Below are 23,703 nucleotides of genomic sequence, written 5' to 3'. Positions count from 1 at the left end.
GAGTAGTCAGCATGGATTCACTAAAGGGAAATCATGCTTGACCAACCTGATAGTCTTCTATGGTGGCATGACTGGCTGGGTGGACGAGGGGAGAGCAGTGGATGTTGTCTGCCTTGACTTCAGCAAGGCTTTTGACACAGTCTCCCGTAACATCCTCATAGGTAAGCTTAGGAAGTGTGGGTTAGATGAGAGAACAGTGAGGTGGATGGAGAAGTGGCTGAGAGGCAGAGCTCAGAGGGTTGTGATCAGCAGCGCAGAGTCCATTTGGAGGTCCGTAACAAGTGGTGTCCCCCAGCAGTCAGTACCAGGTCCAGTCTTGTTCAATATATTCATCAAGGACCTGGATGAGGGGACAGTGTACCCTCAGCAAGCTTGCTGATGACAGAAAACCGGGAGGGGTGGCTGACACACCAGAAGGCTGAGTTGCTATTCAACGAGACCTGGACAGGCTGGAGAGCAGGGCAGAGAGGGACCTGCAGAGAGGAAGTTCAACAAGGGCAAGTGTAGGGTCCTGTACCTGGGGAGGAATAACGCCATGCCCCAGTACAGGAAAGAAAACTCTGCAGAAAGGGACCTGAGAGAGCTGGTGGACAACAAGTTGCCCAGGAGTCAGCAATGTGCCCTTGTGGCCAAGAAGGCCAATGGTCTCCTGGGGTGCATTAAAAAGAGCGTGGCCAGCAGGTGGAGAGAGGTCATCCTTCCCCTCTGCTCTGCCCTGGGGAGGCCACATCTGGAGCACCGAGTCCAGTTCTGGGCTCCCAGGTTCAAGCACAGGGAACTAATGGAGAGAGTCCAGCAGAGGTTACGAAGATGATCAAGGGGCTGGAGCATCCCTCTGCTGAGGAAAGGCTGAGACCTGGGACTGTTCAGCCCGGAGAAGAGCAGACCGAGAGGGGACCTTATCAATGCTGAGCAATATCTGTAGGGCAGGTGTCAAGAGCATGGGGCCAGACTCTTCTCAGTGGCGCCCAGTGACAGGAGAAGGGGCAATGGGCAGAAACTGGAACACGGGAAATTCCATCTGAACATGAGGAAAAACTTCTTTCCTGTGAGGGTGCCAGAGCCCTGGAATGGGTTGCCCAGAGAGGGTGTGGAGTCTCCTTCCCTGGGGATACTCAAACCCCCTCAGACACGTTCCTGTCCAACCTGCTCTGGGTGACACTACCAAACTAGGTGATCTCTGAAGGTCCCTCCCAAACCCTGACATTCTGTGATAGCCCCACACTGGTCTCCAACAAGCCCTTGGAAGTCAGAGGTGGCAGGATCCAAACCAGCCAGAGGTAACTGAGACTTAAAAATACTGTCTCAATTCCATTCCCTCAGTCAGGCAGGTGTTTTTATTTCTCTGGAGATGGACTCTAGGCCACCTGTGGACCAGCTGAGCGCCCTGCAGCATGAGCCCAGCCAAGGGCTGGGCAACTGAGGAAGAACATGAGTCCACCTGCAGTGTAAGTGGTCAAGGCCAACATCTGCTGGAAGCAGCCACCAATTTAGGCTATTTAATTGTGAGCTCTCTGCATGTCTTTATCTGAAGACAGTTACCCAAACCCATCAAACTCAGTGGAAAATAAAGGTCCACTCAACAGGTAGGGTATTAGTTGAACATAACTCCCCCCACCAGTCCCCCCCCAAGCCTGCTCTTGGGTTCCCTGTATCCCCGCTGCATGGCCCTGCCGGCTGTGGCAGAACAGCCAGAGCTGCCAGCTCAACTCTAAGCAGAGACACAGCAGAAGAGATTATTAAAAGCCTAGTCAGGTTACTACTTACTTACTCACTCATAAATAGGAGTGGGCAAGAATACGTTAAAATTGTAATGCTGCTAAAAAACATCTTGTAAAATCATCGCCACGGTAGGCGTATTTATTTCCCCACCCTAGCAAACAGAATAGACAAATGCTATTCTCTGAGCATCTGAGGGTTGGGAAACAAATTAAGGGTGCCAAGCCCTTCTCAGCATCACACTGTGACTAGTGTCACGCTTCAGACAGCACAACTTTTAAACCACCTTCACGCAAAATCACTGCCGTGTTCAACATCTCTGTGGACCCACTGCCCAGCGTTCATGAGTAGTGACGTGTAGCTCCGGTAGGTGTTGCACAGCAGGTGGCAAAGCCCTCAAGACCTGTCAAAAGAACCCCACCAAGTACACAAATGAAGAAAAAAAATTAAGAATTAATCGCAGAGGTGAGGAATCCAGACTTGCTGGGTCAGATAACAGCCACAGATTCCTGATGTCAGTAATTAGGTTCAGTGCCCCCTCCCTCCCAAAAAACACAGCTCACACACTTTCAAATTTTGGTTTAATATTTTTTTTAAATAAAAGACGGTTTCCAGATACCTAATCATTACTGTGCTGTTTGTGCAGGACAAACGAACTTTAAATACTAAAATGCACGAGGCAAGTTGAAACAAGCTGTTTGTTCCAAACTGCTCAGCGGTGCAGGCTCAAGCACTTATTTGCAATGGCTTTAACTCTTTGTACAATCGGTTCTATGTAGCAATGACTGTATATAAAGAATATAGTACAGGCTATTGTTTTCATTGTCAATTTACAAGAGAAAAAATAAATATTTTCCATTCTTATTATACATTAACACTTCAGTAGAAAGTTACAGCTGTTGTGTTGGCATGACCTGCAACTTCAGGAGGAAAAAGGACATGCATACCTATCTATTAAGAACTCTAAACTATGACTTTGTAATAAATTACAGAGGGTAGATACCAGCCAACATAATACCCCTTATCTGAATTCAGTACATTTGTGATTCTTGCTCTTGAGGAAAAAAAAAAAAAAAAAATCTTGCAAAATACAAAAGCCAGTAGCTTGTATTATGTAAATAAGACAAGCCGTGTATGGTCTAGCCTTTTCTTCAAAAATAGGCTTGTGGTTTTAGGCAAAGAGGACTAAGTAGTTGAGTTAGTCCTTGCACCTGTCACACATAACTAGCACCGTAAGGATGCAAGGACCTCAGCAAACACCTAAAATTTCATGCTTAATAACTAAAGCATGCATTTTGTAGAGGTTGTGCATGTTACATATTTGTTTAAGGTTACTGTGCAAAAAAGATTCTCAACCACTGACGATGTTTCTGTAATTCTGTTCAAATTATGTGCAACATTTCTAAAGTTTAGCAGGCCTGTATGAGATAATGAAGGAAAAGAAAGTTACACTTGTGGTTCACCCTTGATTGCTGTACACAGACACTGTACCGATGGATTGGCAAGTCAGGAAATAATGGCAGCAGCCTATGTGTCCAATGAAGTGGGGAAAAATGGGTAAATGTGCATTGCAGATGACTTAAAAATATATAGATATTTTCTAATGGCACAAAGCTTTGTACAGGTGGATCTATCAGTGCAAATACATATATATGAGGTACCAATTTATCCAGGCCAGATCTAATTATATGTATCTTACAATCACTCTCTTAATTTCCTGTTGCCAGATACAGGCTGACAAACTGTAGCATCAAAGTAAAATCAAAGCAAAAACAATTTTTCAGCGTATCAGATCATTGTAATTTCCCTACAATTTAGTTTCTGAGCTTCCACTCCTCAGACTGCCTTTCTTTTTTTTATTTTTAAAACACACACTTAGTGTTAATTTTCTTTTTCAAGATTTGAGACTTGATTATAGGAGAAAGTTAAAACTGTATATGTAAACTGGAACAATAGCTATAGCTGGCTGAATATTTTAACGCTGTTTGAAATTTTAACAAGTCCTGTCAGAAAGAAGGAACACAGTTATTGCTATTTGGGGACTTCAAACCAAACCAACCAAACCTGAAGGCATAGACAGCACTGTTCCAACGGTGAAAGTTAAATAGATACAAACCAGCATTCTGCCTAGAATCAGTCCTTCTGCATTTGAACACTCTTCAAGTTATCTACAGCTTTCTCTTCCAGGCAACTATGATGACATTTACAGGGAGATATGGATTTAAAGTGGCTGACTGTGGGACACACACAGCTTTTCAGCTCTGGTAATTCTTTCTTCAGACGTTCCAGCTGCTCCACCTGGAATATATTTGGTTGTTCAGGATTCGAGTCATATATCCTGAATAACAAGAAAAGAGAAGACACTGATCAGTATAACCCAACAGCTCACAGAAATGTAGACCAGATAAAGCAACTGGGGTTTTTTCCCTACTACAGTAACATCAGGTATCAGCAAGCCTATAAAAACAGTATGCTCAAGGTTAGCACCCTAAGTTTCACCATTCATCTTCTAATATAACATGGTATTCCTTCTACACAATGGTTAATGCTTCATTGGATATACTAAAAAGCTACCCACTGGCATTTCCCTTACTTTCATGAAAAATGTGATTTTCACAGGCAGCACTAAGCAGTAAAGAGTAGAGTTCCAGGCTTCAAACTTAAAAGCTAAGAAATTTCAGAGAGATTATTTGAACAGACTGCGATATACTGCTTGTACGTAGTACTGACGGGAGTTTATACTTACTGTTTTCAAGTATTTCACACCACCCTCCAATTCAGAACCATTTTTTTTTTAGAAGTTACTATTACAATATTAGGTGAAGAGTGAAAAAAACAGAAAATCTGATCTTTATTCATAACTAATGCAAATTTAACCATCTACACTATTTTAAGTCGTGTATCATCTTTCACTTTCTTGTTCCAACTCATGTAAACAAAGCTCCAGGATTCGAATTGTCAACATTGTACCAGATTCTCCAAATCCAAAAGACATTTTGAGTTTGACAGTGTAGGCACTGAGCAGAACTCAAATACTATTGTGGTGTAATTCATTATAAAGCAAAAGCATTCATGTTCCTGTAACCTAACTTTGGTACAACACTAACTGTAACAAGGATATATTCTGATCTCCCAACTTTAATTTCTTGTAGCAGTATGTTATTTATATCCAAAATTTAAATCCTGGCATCCAGTTCCCCTCACTTGTAGCTATTGCACATACACAGGTTCAGGTATTGCAGGTCTCCAGGTTTATCTCCCTCAAATGAAAACTTCTGGACGAAATTACTGTAGCTTCTCCCTTAAGTCATCTCTTATGAATATTCATAATTTCATTTATGATTCCCTCAAGAAAGTGATTTGTTTTTATTGCATTATCATTTCTCTTTCATACCAGGATTTCCAGTATGTCCGAAAGGGACACAATGCCACAACCCAAACAGGGGAGTGCTACGTGATACAGTGCCAGGTGCCTGTTTACCCTGGCAACACAACTTCACTGTTGGCAAGTCCAAGACATCAAAAATAATATGCAGCTCAAAGAGTAAATAGGATTCAAATGAGGAAACACTTCTGCAGGAAACAGAGATATGGATGACGTTCCCTACAGTAAGGGAAAAGATAGTTTCTGTAAAGAAATTCCTGGAAGTGAGGACAAATGCTTTCCAGTTCTATGCAACATGAGCAGAAGGTACAGCCGTTAAATTACTTGCACAGCACCTACAATCCAATACAGGCCTAAGATATGACCCAAAATTGCCTAATAGAAGCTCTCTGCAAAATAAAAGCCCAGCCTGCCTTCCTCCCTCCCAGGATGCAGGTATGGCCTGTGCTTTCCTCAGTTAAGTAGGCTCAGATGTTACAAATTTCTCTGTGTATTCAGGACAAAGCACTGAAACGAGCAGACAGTCTGTACAGCAGCACACCTCAGGAAGGGCGAATGTCCAGTCCTTCTCATCACTAGAAGAGCAACAGCATGTTTCTGAGCTCCTGGTTCCTAAAACATGGCTAACATGGCTAAGCGTGTTTCTAAGCAAGCTTCTGGCAGCCATTTTATTAGTTCTTTACTGGGACAAGCAGGAATCCTCTAACTCTTCCTTCATGTTCAATTCTTTTCAGTTGAGACTTTTGACAAGTCCAGCCCTCCAAGCTCCTCTCAGACTGTGCGCTGGAACCAGTCCGCTCCAGTAGGTACACCGTGACTCTTCGAAAGTAGAGAAGACAGTTCGAGGCACAGCTGTCCTCATACCTCAGAATTTCTTGTCCCTGCTTTTCGTTTGGCTCCACAAAAGTACACCAGCAGTTGGCAAAACCAGAGCATGGCTCCAGGACTTGTGGTATGAATCATTTCTAACCTCACATGCCAGAATAAGAATAATAAGGGAGAGGAGAATAACTCTCATCTCCCTATCCCTCACTCCTCAACAGGACAATTTTTTTATAAGTAACTACACACAAAAGTTCCTCCATTTGACTTCCTGTTCACAAGCAAGCCTTGCAGAGGACTGGGAAGCCCATCTGTATTACATTAAATTAGCACTTTCCACAAAAAGCTTTGCAGGAAATTGCGGGGTTATGCAGTGGGCACCGAACTGATGTGCTTTGTGCCTATCAAGTGTTTTTGCAACCTCTGAAAACACATACATCCAGCAAGTCTCAGGCAGCAGCACCAGAATACTGGTTCCGCGTTAAAAAGATTTTCTGAAGCTTTTGATTGAAACTTATTGTTTTTCTTTACATCAAGGTAAACTTGAGTTTACTTTGCCATTTGCAAAACAGGACTTAGATTGCCATTGTGTAACATCTTCATTCAACCAGCGAGTAGATTACATTATAAATCAATGCTAGTTAACTTCCTACATATGTGCATGCTGTTATTTAAGTAACATTCTATTTCAGGCAAATAAAACGGCACAGACTTAGTCTTCTAGCTTTGAGAAGTCTTTTGAATGCTTTTGCCTTTATTGCCAGCTAAGTATGTGTTAGCTTTGGGAAGTCGCTAATAGAGCATAGCGCTATTTTCTGGAGTCTGCAAATGCAACCGAAAGGAGCCATAAGCCAAATGCAGCCCTAAGGAATTGCAGTGTTTAGAGAGGAGACAAACACACTTTAAGATTCTCACGGAAAAGCTTTCAGCAAAAATGTTTGAGGATTACCAATTTAATATTTTCATGCAGCTGCATGTATTATTCAAACAGAACTCAGACCGTGTAAAGTGAATAAAATAAAAAAAAAAGATAATGCAAGTGTAATTTAGCACCCACCCCATCTCCACATTGGTATTGAACATATAGCCAACTGGTGTAAACACCTAAGACTGCATTGTTCTTACCGAGTTAAGTACATTCAAACACGGAAGTATTTCCTGGACTGTTTACAAAGCTTATCCAGGAGAAAAATACCGGGCAAATCACCTCATAAATCCTACTTGAGAATTTATAGTTTTTGCCAATCCAGAGAACTTCACTAGAATAGGTTAAAGATTCTTCTCTAAATAAAATAAACATCAAACTAATAAAGCGTTTTAAGCACGAGATTTAGTTTCCTGTGTGAACAGAAGATACCCAGTCATGCATTTAAAGTACTTTTCTGCATTAGGGCCCAGAGCGAAGCCTGGAGGCAGAGGTGGCACACTTTTTCTGCACAAACTACACAAGTAGTTTGGCTATTTTAGATGCCAAGATGAAAGCTAGATGAACATTGGAAAAAAACCAGAATATTGTCCCGGTAACTGCACTAGATGATTCATTTGGTTTAATGACTTTGGGCGTGTCTAACCATCTGCAGCCCCAAGTGGAGAAAGGACTGGAAAAAAAAAGAAAATAAAAGAAAAAATATTCTTTCCCCTGCCCCAGTGAGATCGTGCTTTTAATAGCGTTGGCATTTATAAGCTTCCCAGATTCAGTCTTGCACTCTTTCTCTCCATGCAAAACAAAGGCAGACCCCCTACCTGCATATTTTTTTGCCCGACACTTGGTATCAGCAAGTTTTGGTATTCAGGACACAGTTTTTCTGCCATCTTCACAAGTGGCTACAATGTTTTGCTCAATTCTACATGGATGATTAAAGTTTGGAAAAAATAGCTTATAGAAATCATCTCTACTCAGACAGTTTATAGTCTTTGAAATAATTACCGCATGCAGTAACAAAGACTCAGGGCCATATCCAAGCAACCTAAAATTCAATAAAATTCCTGTGTTAACTTCCTAACTCATTCAGATAAAAAACACTTAAGACAGTTTAAGTAGAGGTCTAGTAAATGGCAACTCAAAACACCAGGCACAGCAATTTTTGGTAAGTATCTGGACTTGGCCCTACCTCCATAGAACCAAAATTCTGCAGAAGCCATGGAAGAAGCACGTCTTGATTCATCTCCGGAAATACACTGGAATTTGAAGATGCAACCGTAGCATAACCGGGCTTTACACTCACAAACAGGTTACTGCAGTCCCCGCTTACCCCTCCACCTTGAACCAGGCACACACCTCTCTCTCTTCTGGAGTTCTGCTTCACAGCAGTCTTGAATTTATCTATTTCTAAACTTCAAACAGCACAGAATACAGATGCTCACACCGTACCCATTTAAACTTTTGACAATTTAAACTGTTGCTATTAACTTCTTACTCTCAACTGACTTGAAAGACTGTCTCTTCACCCAGCAGCTCCAGCTGTGGATGGAAACACTTGGTGCCAGGTCTTACATCGAGACCTACCATCCAGGACTCGCAGGCACCACCCACGTTTCAAAATGTCCAGCTTGAGATACCGGATGGAATTTGCACAAAGCGTCGTGTTCCTTCTAAGGAACCTACATTAAGATTAAATTTAATTCTATTAAGACAAGTAGTTAATTTTGAAAAATACTTAGGAATTGTAAAGGAACATTCCAATATTTGGTGTGGCCTACAGAAGAAAAAAACATGGTCAACATTTAGAAATTGGACTTAAGGAACCTGCAGCAATTACACTGAAAGGAGGTAATTGTTTGCTACTCAACTGAAGTTTGTAACTTGCTAAAGAAAGAAAAAAATGCACCACTGCACTACTGGTTTTTCTAAAAAGCTTTGGAATTAATATTAATTTGGGGGTTCCTCTCAAAGTGGAAGGATGTCAACAAGGTGGAAGAGATAGGGGGGAAGGCACTGAGAGGAGAGGTGAATACTGCTGAGAATCTAGATGGTCTAAATAGCGCAGGAAGGGTAAGAATGTTTTGTTCAGTTAAAGCCCCAAGGGAATTCAGCCTACAAGCAATTCCAATGAATTGGTTACTCATCCAAAGGTGAGGCTGAAGGTGTTCTGCTGTCATACTGCAACTGAAAACACACTCAGCACTACAAAAGGGCACATGACACCTCAGAGACTTGCAGCCTTGACATTATTGCCACATATAAATCCAGCCACATTATTTAAGTAGCATTAAACAATTAAGTATCTAAAGTAATAAAAGCAACATGAAGTCAGATATAAGGCCATCACCCGCCTTACTATTTTACCATAGTAGCGCCTATCTATTGCCTGAGGAGTAATTAAGAACTCCAGAAGGCTGGATTAGCAGACAGAGAACAGACATTTCACAGGAACACTTCATGCAGCAGTATTTGATTAAAACACACCCCCCTGTCTATAGAGCAATAGTTTATCATCACTTCAGTTAGGCACACCACAGGATCCCATTCCACCCCAGCACACAGGGACCGCACCGGAGAGCCGGAGCGCCCTCCTGGCTGCCTTATTGCCCCAGAGAGATCTGTCACCTGCGACTGCAGCCCCGTCCCCAATTGCAGGAGAGGTACAACATGATGTAGCACTGATGTACCAGGAAAGGGGACTCATGTCTCAATTACTTCAGTCTGAAGCTGATCCCCAATATAAAAGTCTTTTATTCCTTTTTACTGCCACTGAAAAGACAGAAACCTTCTGTACCGTGGAGGAAGGGAGACCTCCAGCAAACCAGAGCAGCACTGGACCCACCACCCGGGAAGGACTCTCAATATTGAAAGTTTTCTATAATTTGACACTTCAGTTGCACTTAATGCTTTCCCAATTACAAATTCTTTGTAGTCCATCAGAAATTTTCATTCAGTACAGCTTCCCAAATTAATCATCACCTTGCAATAATGATTTTCACATCTTGTATGTTAAAAGAGCTAAAACTTTTGGGTTTTGTAAGGAACTAACTTTTTTTCAAAGATTAACCACAGTATTCTGATGTCCACCTGAATTGTGTGGATATAATAACTACTTCCTGAAGTGACTAATTTGGCAGCTTGCCCTGGGAATCACTCACTGCTGAATTCACAGCTTTGAAAAACACAATAGAATGTCGGCAAAATATTAAGTTAAAAATCATTCATTCGAGTTGTGTTAACCATTTTCATAACTAAATGTGAAATCCTCAGCTTTCTAGCCAAAGAGTTAAATAACACTGTCCTCATCACACCACGTACAAATTATCATCAGGAACGTTAATAGCACGTTAAATGTGTATGCCATGCACTAGTTCTTTAAAGAACCAAATTACATTTATGTTAACCTCAGGAGAAACAAAAGTTATTTTGCTTTATATACGCAGCTGAAAGAGTAGGGATTCGCGTTAGTCTTGTTCTTGAGCTGGGTTTATGGGCTTCTTATGGGCTATAATACAAAAGGAAGACATTCTGCACCCAGTAAACCAAAAAGCAACATGAAATTTCACAAGAATCAGGATATAATAAAGCTGAGAAACTACTGTTTTTAAAACAAAATTAAGTACCTGTCATATATTAGCCCATGAACACCATATTCTCTCAATTTCTTCCTGTTATCTGGGTCATTTGCATCATCACCCCATGAAAAAATAACTAGGCCTTTAGATTTGGCCCTTTTAATAAATGATGGATTCCTCAGCAGATCTTCAGAGTGCACATTAATTCCCTGAAATACAAAAAACTTCAATTAAAATCCATGTTTCTGAAACACTCTCCCATCAGGTTTGTTTAATCTTTTGACAATTTCATCCATAATAACAAAAATAATTTAATACATTTAAAGAGTTTACTAATAGCACTATTTACTCAACAGACTTCTGAAACAAAGGACATTATTTCGGCAGGTACCAGATATCAGTGTATTTTTTTTATGAGACTTCATTGTAATTTTAAGCATAAGTGTCAAAACCGAGAGATTTACAACAAGGAGTAATAATTTTACGGCAGAGTAATACCAGAACGTGTCAGCTTACCAGCAAGTTCTCAAACTGTGCAAAAGTGATGGCAATTGGAGTCGTACGGGATCTAAGATCCATAAGTTCTGGATAGAGTTTAGATTCTCCTTGGGTGAGAAATAGCACAGGATACTTGTTTTGCTTATGCCGAACCCTGTTTGAAAAGAAAAGTTCACAAATAGCAAATGTGTTAAAAATCAGGAGAATTCAATCTTACTATTTGAGGAGAATTAAGCTCTTTACTGCATGTTCCTCTAGTTCCTAACTGGGGCAACAAGGTGGTACCACAGTTTAGTATAAAGCCATGTGACAAACTGCTCCAACTCCTCCTTCTGCCACTATTGGAGATTAACACACAGTTTAAGGGAAGCCAGACTTCAAGCTCAACTCAGATCCACATCCTCAAAGCGTTTATATAAAATCCTCAAAGACTGTTCAATTCTGTAATTTGCTTCTTAAATGCACATTAGAGTAAAATGAAGATTCATGACAAGAATTTCTAAACGTGGTCAATATACACCACCTAACCTTACTCAGGGTTTTTCCGAGGTGGATACCAGTACAACTGTATGAAATAACAGCAAATGGAAGCAAAGTTTTGGGATTAGCCCGTTGTGCGCTCTTACCCACTTGCTTCTTAACCCTTTCATCAGTACCTTGATCTGGTTTTGTTCTGCCCATTTGCCCTTCAACGGCATTTCATCAGTTGCACTCTCCCAAAGGAGATTTCCACAAAGCCTTTCACTGACAGTGCTAAGTCACTTCTTGGTACAAAATCCTACAGCATATTGTTAGTTCTTATGTATCCCAACTGTTTGTTCCCCAGCTCAACTCCTATGCTTTTCCTGTGCCCCAATACCTTCAATATGACAATCCACAAGAGGAAAGCAAATTACTTAAACAAAAAAAACCCCAACGACCCCCAACACACATACACCAAAAAAACCCAACAAAAAATCCCACCAAAACTCCCTAAAAATCCAAACACCGGGAATCCAAAGCTGTTCCATTTTCTGTCCTTTTTAAAAGGCAGATGCAGTGAAAAAACTGTAACAAGAAATTGTTTCTTAGGCTTGTGTACCCCTCAAGTATAACTGAAAGACTTTATGATACCAAAAAAATCTTGGTCCTTTTTCATGTGTCAAGAAAGCCTGTAGCATTCAGGAAGGCACTTGACAAAAATACCTACTGTGACTTTATTCTCCTATTTTATTTTTGACGTGGCTCAGATGGCAAAGTGGTCTGTTTGAATTCCCCACTATTTTGGGACCCAAAGTTTAGGTGTTATCAAAACCTGTGTTATTTGTTTCCTGTTGGGTATTCTTATGTCCAAAGTAAATTTCACCAAATAAAAACAAAAAGAAAAAATGCATTCTTTATCTCTTCTTAACTTACATTGTACAAATATCTGCATTAAAAGAAGAAAACACAATTCTTCTTCTTCCAGCATTCATCAAAACGGTTTTTAGAATAATATCTAGAAAGAGGTTCATGTCAAAGTAAGTTGACAAGTTGCCATCCCACTGTCCATCCTAGAAAAAAGAAAGGACAAGTTTCATCCATTTAAATTAAAGCTTACTAAAATTATTTTAACAAGCAGTGGTCTCTCATTCAACCTCAGCAAAAGGAGAATTCAGTTTGAAAGTCTGAATATAGAAGTCACTCCTTCAGTCCCCTGAACGCTGGCTACAGGACGGTCAGTCTGTGAGGTGCAGCTGAATTTAACAGCAGTAAGATTCACTGAAAAAATGCACAATTTTCCCATCCAAGGAGAAAGTTTCTATGAAGCCTTTTCTAATTTTGAAAACACAAAGGAATTCCAGGAAAGATCACTAAAAACTGTTACAGATATTTTCCATTACTATTTCTAAATAGAAAAAGGCAACAATAAGGTTTCTAGAAAGACAGGCGCTACCCTTTGGCTTTGAGAACAGCAGGTACCAGTAGTTCTGCAGCTGGCCCGCCTCCAGGAGCGCCAGCCTCTCTCTGCACACAGACCTCCACCTCCCCTTCTACTTCAGGTTCTTTTTCCCCAGTCCCAGCCACGACAACCACTGCCTTCCAGATGGAGCACTCAGCAACCCAGCCGAGCCCACAGCGCTGCGGGCCAGGAGGAACCGCTTGCCTGTGTTCCCACACCACACTGTAGCTGCTCCTGCAGGAGCCAGGAGAGGCTGAACATCTTGGTTGCTTTTCCCACATGGGGCGAGCCTGACCCAGAGTGAGCTACTGACTTCAAACAGGGTCTTCTACTAAAGCAGGCTGAGCTGCACTATGAGCTCAAGCCCATAAATACTTCCTATCGTTTTAAGAGTAAGTTTGTTCATTTGTTAGAGCGGTGCTATTATACTCCCGGTTTTAAAGCCAGTGGGATATAATAAAACAAAAGACTGACATAAAAAAAAACCCCAAATTATGCATTTGTAGCTCAAATTGCCACGTCAAATTACATCTTTAGCCATGAAAATGGCAAAGTATCAAAGTAAATCACATCTCTGTTTACTTACCCTTTGTTGGCAGATCCACTTTATTTCTATGTTGAACCCAACATCTTCAGAAACAGACTCCAGGACCTGAAAAAATTCCATTATGAAGAGACCCCACAGCAAGGAAGGACAACTCAGCACTCAGAGGGTCATTACCAGGAGAATACATTAGAATTTAATGCCAACGGGATCTAACAGTAGAATAAAACCCCTAAGTTTTTAACATTTAACACAAGATAAATTCTTGTTGTTCTTCTACTTCAGTTTAAAGTTAGGAAATACATAAAAATGGATAAAATCTGAAGGACAACATTTTGACAAGGTACAAATGCAAGTCATTTGACCTTAACATGTGTGAGAAATGCCTCATTTATGCTCCTAATGAAAAAACGTTTTTGGTTTTTTTTTTACTTCTCCAGGAAGTTTTTTTGAATGCAAAAAAGTAATACGTTGTCTTAGGTATGAAATCCATGAAATCCATCATCATTACGATGATGAGAACAAAAGTAAGTGAAATTCTTGTAAAGAATTATTTGCAAGGTGACTTCAAACCAAAAGGTAAAGCTAGCAGCTAATGAAGTTAAGTACACATTGGTAGATGATTTTTTTAACCCTATAAAGGTGACAGGTACATACTCTATCTTATAGGAAGAAAACAAAATTTGGGGAATCAAAACAGGTAGAGGAATTGAACCCAAGTAGTTTAGTCTATTACACAAAGTTCTCTATTTTCTGTAGTGATGCAGTAATCTGATTAGACAGTTAAAAAAAAATACAGTAGGGCATATGACTGACAGGTATTTCATTCAGTAGCCTATAAACAACTAGATATTAATCATCTCCATAATCCACATAAAAAGCAGTATTATTGTATAAAACCAGTCCCTAAAAGGCATGTTAATGACCAGTTCAGATATTAGGAAAACCAGTAAGGAGAAAAAAAAAAAATAGTAGCTCTAGAAAAAAAACCACGTTAAATGGTAACAAACTGTATTTGGTCAACAGTTGTCGGTTGTTTCTGTGAAAAACAAGCCAACAACAAAGCCCAGAGTTGGCAAACAGTCATAACATACTAGAAATTCAGGTAACATTTCTGTGTCTGGCTCTGCTAGATGGCCACGAGTATGTGATGAACTGCCAAAGGCCAGGTAGGTTTGTTTTTTTTTTTTTCCAAAGTTAGCAAACAATTGTTCATGAATTAAAATGCAATGCCCATATGTTAACCAGCTGTAAAACAGAGTATCCTCAGCTATACAACTTGGGTTCATGAATTAAGAAGCTTAAAAGATATGTAAACTACTACTTTTAAGCACTGAAAAAGCTCCAGTGGCCAACAATAAAGCCTATGTTCTCAGTTCCAGCACTGGTAACTGAGGCCTAAAACCAAAAATTAATATCCCTTGCTATGTGTGCAAAGCTGAGACAAAAATGCATGTTTTCGTGTTCTACAATCATTATCTCGATTGCTCTACATTCACTGCTTACTCTTTGCAGAGAAGGAAACGGCTGCGTCTCAAAAGCAGAATTTTCTTCTTCTTTAAAAGATGCTGAAAAGAAATACAAAATATGGAATGACAATAAATAGCAGCACTGCTAATCACAGCAAAAACAGACTGGCTCAAAATCATAAGGCCTTTAAGAGTGAGGAACAGAATCTGGTCTATCCTTTGATTTCCTAAGCCTTCCCTCTGTCACTGACATGCTCCAACAACGGTGGTGGCGATTCCTGCTTTGCCACTGGGAAAATTTTTTGATCCTTATTAAAAACCTTGCCAGAATATTTATCAGAAACAGCTTCTCCCATCCCTCAACGTTTCAGTCACTGCATCACATCCAGTAGAACCAGCCTTGCCTGTCAAGGCTTATTATTTATTTTATCTTTTCCCAGAAGGTAGAAGGTGAGACACTTTGCCAGTTTGCTGCCCCTACAAAGGGGATGAATTAAGGCCAATAAGACACCCTACAGCAGTTACCAAAGTTCTTGTCAGCAGTTCTGACGAGCTGCCAAAAAGGTACAGTTAGAGAAGCACAGGATGGAAACACAAGCGGCAATTTTGTCACTCCTAATTCATATTTATCCATGCATTATTCATCTTCTACCCTCCTGTCCCCTCTTCCCAAGGGGGTAACTTCTGTCCAAGTATTTACTCCCCAGCAAAGAACTCTACAGCATGCGCAAAATTAAAGTAGTTACTTAAGTATTTAGAAATATTCAGGAAGAAGCCAAATGCGATTAGAACAAGTGCCTGCAACCACAGAATATATATCATCACATGGAAATAAATAAATGTTAAGACTCTTGCAGACTAGTACATACCATTGTGATCTTTTACCTTCAGGGCAGTTACGTGAGCCAGCTAAAGAGCATAAGAAGAGTAAAATTAACAAATACTCCACCCACAGAAATCTTACTACACATAAAATGTAATAAATTTTCCTTCTAAATTGTTTTTAAATTTAAAGGTCCATCATAAACACAGTTTTAGTAATTTGTAAAAGAATAAAGAAATCCTAGTACACATCACAGTTTTCTTTCAAACCTTAAGAGAGATTCCAAGGAAACCTCAAAAGCATTCTTACTAGAAATTCAGAAGACATGTTCAAGGGTAGAAACACACATAACATAATTTAACATTAAGATATGAAGAAGTCTAACATCTGACAGAGGAGTGTTTAATGTTCAGACTTCGCATTTCCAATCAAGTGTGGACAGAGGCAGCGATTTTATAATGTAATCATGCACTGAGGTAGAATCAGGCCAGGTACAGGGCCAACTCCCTCGCTCCATTCAAATTCTCCACAAAAAGGAGAAGACCAAGTAATTTTAAGTAAAAAGAAACATACAGCTCTTGGACCAGCCAGGTGCTTCCTTGACTCAGGAGAGATATCTCAGCTAGGTCTTCAGTGGCCCAGTCTCATCCCCTAACCCCCCCTTTATGTACACAAGGCACTTCTGTTCAGAAGATACAGTGATACCCAATTAAAAACAATCAATTAGTTCTAGCCAGTTTGTCCAATCCATACCATTGACTCACGGACCCTTCTACACCTCCACATGCACCTCCAAAGAGTAGTTCAGTGTAACCTGGATCTCCCTTGTTACCAGGGATACATTTGAAAGTTAGACAGACCATATGACAGGTATCTTTCTTCTTCAACAAAGGCTCCAAAGCATTGGCTTTCAGTGAACCCTATCACAACTTTCAGCCCTTCTTAATGTTAAAAGAATTTATCAATGGTAGCATAATGATAGGGATTACACAAGTTGCTGGACCATCCTTCTAGAAGAGGGAAGTAATGAAATTTATTCAAATTGTAATGATGGTTCAAAAGTACTATCCTTGGAATTAGCTACTTGTTCTACTTGTACAACTATAAAAACTTGTGCTCTCCCAAACTATCTATACTGACTCCAAAAAAAAAAAATCTAAAGCTTCATACACAATTTGAAATTCTACACGTGGCACAACAGAACAGCCAAAGCAACAATACCTTCAACAACTGCAGCTGATCAAACGTGAGTTCTTTGACTGCAATCTCAAACAGTTCCAAAGGCTCCGTATCCAGTTTCTTTGAAGAGAAATAATACATAATTAAGCATCACTGAAAAATACAAAAAAAAACCCCACCCTACATGCTTTTAATATGGTAACATTAAAGGCAACTTATTTTTTTCTTTTATTGATAAAGATACAAGTGATATCTTATTATAATACAAGCAAGATGATCAGTTTTCAGGAGACAACATAGGGACTCAGAAGCATAAAACAGGTGTCAATTTGAAAAAACAGGATTTGGTCTTTCATGCAAGTCATGCTCCGGTGTTCCGTCTTCAGAAAAGGTTAGCACATTTATTCTGTAAAAACTTGATCAGTTAACGCATTCAAGGAAAAAAGTTTGCAAGTAAAGAAATTCATTAAAAAATAATCCAAGGCAGTTCAGTTTATTATTGTCTATCCGATGTCTCAGAAACTAATAAAAAAGACAAGTGTCCTGGTAAAACTGAGACACACTGAGAATAAAGATCTGGTGTTGAAAAAAATCCTGTCAATCCATTTCTCTCTTCCCCTCTTCACTATAAAGAAATTTTTCCTCAACAAAACAATACTGATTCAACACACATTGGGTATGCGTTTCCCTTTGTCACGGTTCCACTGGAGCGGAGCAGAGTCCCAGCTCCTCGCGCTTCTGCTGAACACAAGGATTCTGGCCTCAGCAGAGAACACGCGACAGACCAGCCCGAAAAGCACCTCAGTGGGGTTTTGGGTCACCGGTCCTTACACCCATGGCTCTCCTGTTATTAAGGAGCATCACGTCTCTTTATTCCTTGAAAACACTCAATTGTTATGCTTCGTAAAACTCGGGTATGTAGGAGGTATTGTGACAGTCTGCTCAGAGCACTTGTTAAGGAATGCCTAACTGTATGTATGAGTAACAGTTCCGTTCACTGCTTCTTATGTTATAGCACTCTTGCCTCTTATAAAAACAGCAGAAAATAGTTTTTGGTTAAAAAAGAAGGAAGAACTGCAACCTCATGAGGCAAGCAAAGAAAGGAACACAACACTTGCTTTTAAGAGCCATTTTCCTGCCCTTAGAGCCTGTCTCAACTCCTTTCCTTCTGTTCCACCAAGCAATCCAAAAGCAGTTCTTCAGCCTCGCTTACTGTCCCAACGAGACACGAAGCGTATTGTTTACCTCACAGTTAAAGAGCAGAGCAAAATGCAGCCTTAAAAAAGGGGTTAAAGAAAGAGTTAAAAAAACTAATGGAAGCCAAGCCATTTGTGGGTAATCGAACTCCGTAAATGAAGGAGATCCTTCTTTCTTGCTCCGGGTGACCCTGCTCCAGCAGGGGGTTGGACTAGGTCATCTCCAGAGGTCCCTGCCAACCCCTACCATTCTGTGATTCTTCCACTTTTCTGCTTTCCATCTCCTGGCCGCTACTGGGATACCAAACAAGGTAGACTGGTTTGACCTAAAGAGCATTTAAGAGCACATAACTGCTTAAGAGAAGTATACATTTAAGTATTAGTAGGAGTGAGAAGTCATGTTGAGAATCACAATGACTCTCCTTCAAAAAAGCAGCAAGTGCTACTGAGTATACTGGAGTTGTCTGCCTTTTTCTTCCAAACCATAAATTAAAAAGAAGGCTAAAATAACTATAATGTAAGCTTGAAGAGTCTCAAACCACACACCTGAAATGCTGTTGCTACAACATCAAAAGGAAGAACTCAACTTCCCTGTTCTACTTCATGCACACAGTAATGCCGCCTATTTATTCCCATTCCATCCCTTGATTGCCCAGAATTATTTCTATGAGAGCTTGGCACTTTAGTTTCCAGAATGATCACATTTAACGATAAAATACAGATATTATCTTCTTTACCTTTTTCATAGCCATGCAACATGTGAGATCGTGGTATACAATAGGCACATGATCTTTAGAAAGATGTACATCAAATTCCACATACGCTGCTCCCTACAGAAAATTGAAAAATAGAGAACAAAACAAAGATGCGTTAGCTATTTATGCACAAGGACTACAGAACTGCAGACAGGTTGCCAAGTATTCACAGGTCCTGGACATCAACCAGAAGTTGAATGCAACTCGTTGTTACCCGTTTAATTAATTCTCAACAGTGGATTAGAATGAAAAAAAAAAAAAATCAAACGGGAAAGTATTTTGATTACCATAATGCAGCTGACACATAGAGCTTGCTTAATCTTGTAAACCCTCTGGTAACATTTCAAGTATTGTGAACTTGATTTCAGAGAACGGCTAAGATGATGCTTTTAAACATAGATGCCTTCACGGTGCCCTTCCTGTCTCTTCCCCACCAAGAGTCAAGGGATTGCTACAAATTGGCAAAGCTTTAGGGAGATATTCCATATCTGGAGGAGCTTCTGGAGTCACTAGTGAATAACACAGTCATAGTGTGTTGTTACACGTGCAAGAGCAGAAATAGCTGTATCCAGTATTCTCCTATCCTTTTCAACTGTATTTTCTGTTCTCTTAAGCTTAAAGACGAAGAAAGATCAAACAAGAGCTTTAAGTACAATCTTTTTGAGAAGAGGCAGGGCCAGAAAGACAGAGAAATGGGCAGGAACAATTTTTTCTTTCTTATTTTGACTGTAAATCATTCCTTGGAAAGTCTTCCAAGAATAAATGTCATCAAATTATCATCCTGACTTGCATACTCTCTTTCAATCAGTACAGGAAGGAAAACAGAAGAAGTTTTTTTTCAGCCCTTTCCTCAGCAAAAATATTTTTAAGAGTGGTGCCATTCAGCATTTTCATCTGCAAATAGTTGAAATTCCTTTTCTGGTGATGCTGATGGCTCTGCAGTCGATTTCCACCTCAATGCTAATTTCCTGTGGGCTTTTTAAAAGCTGTGCATAAGCCTGCAGCGTCCACCCAGAAATTAAGAGCTACTGTTCAAAAGGAGCGTTTAGTAGCTGCAGTTTTGCTCTGCAGTCAGTGCCTGCTCCAGACACTGCATTCAAATTACACTCCAACTCCCAAACAAGAGAGAGAAAGCTTTCAGCTGCGACTCTTGGGGAGTACAACGCTCCAGAATCAGTAGCCAATAAGCATAATAATTCACATTCTGTTCCCATCCCTTTATAACAACTTCAACAGTTGCTTAGTAAGAATCTACATTAGTGAGGTACCACCTGAAAAGTCTTAGGAACCCTACAACTTAAGCGGCAGATGATCTCACAGCAGCATCTTTGTGACTGTAACCACAGCTCCTCCCTGCGAGGAGCTAGAAGAGAAACCTCTGGACATGCTCCTGACTCCAGCTGCTCTGCTGCAGCAGCTCACCAGATTGTCTACATCAAGCTTACCACAGATCCCTTCAGGGACCCAGATTACTGGAAGGAATAAAAGCAACCACCTCAATCACAGAACTGAAGCACCTGAATTGTATCTCCCAAACTGAAAGTCTCGTCTTAGGATTCCAAGTCTTCATTGCAGCAAAGCATTGAAACAAAGGATTGTTTTACTCTACCAGCTCAGCTCCAAAGTCTCATTTTTGGCCACCAGTGTTAGGTACTCAGCAGCCCCCGAGTGAGACCTTTGCCACCTGAGAGTAAGTTGACAGAGAGAGCCAAAATTTTATTCATTTTTTCAGTATTATTCCAACCCTATGTCTCTGCAGGTTAAAATTTTCCCTGAACACCACCAGAACATATTAAATGGAAGTTTGGGTTTTTTGAGGAACTTGAGAATGGGAGTCTAAACTAGCTATTGCTTCCCTTCCTGTCTCTTAGAGGATTTCCACTGTGATTTGATGCACTTTTGTATTAGTGCAATCGTACTGAATCATGGAAATTAAGCACACAAAGCAAGCTAGTTTAAATTATACAGGTACTATATGCGTGCAGATGTGCGTACATACGTGACTAGCAGCATTCCTTAGAGAGGCAATTGTGTTCTCTTGAACTTTCGCAAGCCTGAAATAACAGCAAGGAAAAAGGTTTTGTCAGATGCAGCACGGCACAGAAGTCCCTTGTTTTAGAGAACACCCACATTTGATACTGATGTGACTTAAATGATTATGGGTGTAGCTTTTTATTTTAAACTGTCTGCTTCCTCAACTGATGTCAGTGAAACTAAACATAACCCCCTCCTCAGATTAAAATGCAAATGAACTTACTTAGCTGTTGTTGTAGAATTTCCTGCTCCCCGGTGTCCAACATCAAGAGTTGTTCTCGGTTTCCAGTATTTTGCATATGAAGCCTTCATATCACAAGTATATCCCTGGATCGGCTTAATAATTATGTAGTCCACTATGAGAAAAATGCCAAATGTTTCACACGTCAATAGATAATGGACAACTTCCAGTAAAGCTGATGCAAACAAGAGATCATTAACTGTACCTCTAACTTTTCCAATTGTCTTCCTTGGGTTTCTGCTCATAATAGCAAGTGTAAGGATTCCAGCGCTCTTTCCGAGTTCTGCAATGGTGGATGACAGGAGGCAGGCAGAACCCACATGACCTGGGAGCACATCACCTTGTACTACTTTCTCACCTAAATCTTCCTAAAAAAACAGACAAAAATCGGAAATACCTACTGTTACACGTAGGTGAGAATTCTAAACAAAAAACTTCTTCCTTGCTTCTCAGGAAGATATATACAGGCACTGATGTAACAGAAATTTCTTGTGTGTTACAGAAAACAATAATTTCAGGCTAAAAAGTATTTAATGTAACAGTGTCTTGAAAATTACAATCAAGAATATCAAATTGTTGATGGAAATCTACAGAAGTCATGCACATCTGTCCCTGAAAACTCTTAGATTTGATAAGCTTTTCAGATCAAAATTGCACCCGTGGAATAGTCTGTCTGATAAAAAGCCCGAGTCATGTTTAGAACAAAGATGAACTGGAATAATATATATGTTTAAAATATATATATGCTTAAAGTAACATTTGCAGGGAAGGAGGAAGGCAACTAGCATGGGGAACGCGCACTTGACTATAGTGGAACTAGTGAAGTGGAAATAGTGAAGCTTCTTTACAATTATGATCATAGGTCATCATAATAGGTGATAGGGCATTTTTAGACCAATGCTTAAGCTTAAAACTTTCTTCTGCAGAATCACTATGAAAAGATAAAAGTTGTTTTCATTTAAAAAGGTCTTTGAATACTAAGATCTTTCATGGATAAAAATAGAGTGCAAAGTAACAGATGTAGTAGTGAGAATCCACAAATATCCAGTTTTAATTTGCACTAGTTAGAGAAATCTTTTTTGTTTATAACTTACATTACAATTATTCTATCTTAATTTTTAACCAGTTCATATACACACAGTTCAGATTCAAGATGGGTAAGTAAAACTTAGCTCTGATAGAGGATAAAAATCAAGCCAACTTAACTACATGCATCATTGCACACTAAGATTTGAGTCTAATTTGTACGGACTTCTAAATGAGCAGAAACTGCAAAACTTTGTGCCATATTGACAAGACTCACAAAAGCTTTCTGCATAATGCAGGAGTCACCAATAGTCTCATAACTTGTTTACACAAGTCCAAAAGATCAAGAATAACAGGCAGTAACAGTGAAATCTTCACGGTAATCGATTAACTCCCAAGGGCAGACTGGAGTTGCTTCTTAGCAGTAAAGAGACATACCTCAAAAAAATCAAAGATTAACTCCAAGTTATCAGGCTCCATGGTTTGTATCGTGTACTCTATCCATCGGTCTGGCTGCAAAGCATAACCACAGTCTGGCTGAGAGTGTCGACATTTATATTCATTGTTGCTTATTAAGGAGAACTCCACGGTATTTGCCATTTTCTGAGGGACAGTAGGGGATGTTTTTTCTTGGCCCTCTTCGTCATCCTCATCTTCCTCTAGGCCTTCTAGAGTCAATTTTACTCTATTCCAGAAATACAAAGCAAATGGTTAAGTCACAGGAGCATCTTTGGAAACACTAAGAATTAGAAAGAAGCTCAAGCAAAAGCTCATGCAATACAAGAATTCTTCTCAACACTATCACCTACAGGACAGCGCTCTACCCAGTGGGCCCTCACAAGAGTCAGAGTTTGCAGCTATTGTCTAAATCTCATTTTAGTCAGATTTAAGTGCTCAAGTCACTTCTAAAACTGGAACCTGGGTAAACGTGAAAATTGCACTAGTGGTCTGAGAAGCAGCACTCCACCAAACTAATTAAGAATTTGGGCTACCCAATAGACAGTCTTTCTCTACAGATTGATACCCGTAATGCTGAAAGGCTAATGGAAAGCACTGAAAATAACAGTAATCATCAAGATCAGTATCTGAACATTGGTGGCTGCTGGTAAGCACACACACACAACTTTAAGTCTCTCCAAACACTGGATAAGGCAGATAAATGTATTCTATTAGACATAAACAAGATAGTCTAACATAATTAGTAAGTCCCTTGAGAATTCCTAAATGATCATTTAAAAGTAAACTGAATGCAATTTCTGAAAAATCCTGGACTACTGAGAAGAACAAGCCTCCCTAAGACTCAGAACTCATTATTCTACAGAGCAAACCTTCCACAAAGAGAGAGTTATACCAGTGATGGAAGCACATATGAGTAATGCAAATCCCCTTTGAATCATCTAAGCAGTAGATGGGATAAAGGGTTATCATTTAGTTAGATGCCAATTCACTAGTAAAACTGAAGTCATATCTCAAAGAAACAATGACAATCATAGAAGTCCTTTACATTAAGTCCACATTATTAATACTCTCAAAAAAAAGAAGTCACAACACAGATGCTCCACAAACTTGAAAAATGACACTGCCATAGCAGGTG

The 23,703-nt window shown here is 39.9% G+C and overlaps 1 protein-coding gene across 2 annotated transcripts in view; it reads right to left on the bottom strand.

Moving 5' to 3' along the window:
- Window positions 1-2,283: 2,283 nt before the first annotated feature.
- The window catches only part of GPCPD1 (glycerophosphocholine phosphodiesterase 1), a 40,858-nt gene continuing 19,438 nt past the window's right edge, over window positions 2,284-23,703 (bottom strand). The window contains exons 7-20 of one of the 2 annotated variants that reach the window (XM_074150400.1): window positions 22,548-22,794; window positions 21,289-21,451; window positions 21,066-21,198; window positions 20,808-20,862; window positions 18,791-18,883; window positions 16,900-16,977; window positions 15,725-15,764; window positions 14,893-14,954; window positions 13,429-13,494; window positions 12,317-12,453; window positions 10,940-11,075; window positions 10,472-10,632; window positions 7,670-7,770; window positions 2,290-4,057 (exon numbers count right to left, since the gene is read on the bottom strand). In XM_074150400.1, coding sequence (XP_074006501.1) covers window positions 7,716-7,770; window positions 10,472-10,632; window positions 10,940-11,075; window positions 12,317-12,453; window positions 13,429-13,494; window positions 14,893-14,954; window positions 15,725-15,764; window positions 16,900-16,977; window positions 18,791-18,883; window positions 20,808-20,862; window positions 21,066-21,198; window positions 21,289-21,451; window positions 22,548-22,794 — 1,426 coding nt within the window. In that variant the 3' untranslated portion in view covers window positions 2,290-4,057; window positions 7,670-7,715. Of the gene's footprint in view, window positions 4,058-7,669; window positions 7,771-10,471; window positions 10,633-10,939; window positions 11,076-12,316; window positions 12,454-13,428; window positions 13,495-14,892; window positions 14,955-15,724; window positions 15,765-16,899; window positions 16,978-18,790; window positions 18,884-20,807; window positions 20,863-21,065; window positions 21,199-21,288; window positions 21,452-22,547; window positions 22,795-23,703 lie in introns of both variants that reach the window. The other variant, XM_074150399.1, reaches the window with a different exon arrangement.

Source organism: Numenius arquata, chromosome 7 (genome assembly GCF_964106895.1).
Source record: "Numenius arquata chromosome 7, bNumArq3.hap1.1, whole genome shotgun sequence".
NCBI classification, from domain to species: domain Eukaryota; kingdom Metazoa; phylum Chordata; class Aves; order Charadriiformes; family Scolopacidae; genus Numenius; species Numenius arquata.
This window is presented reverse-complemented; position numbering and strand designations above follow the sequence as displayed.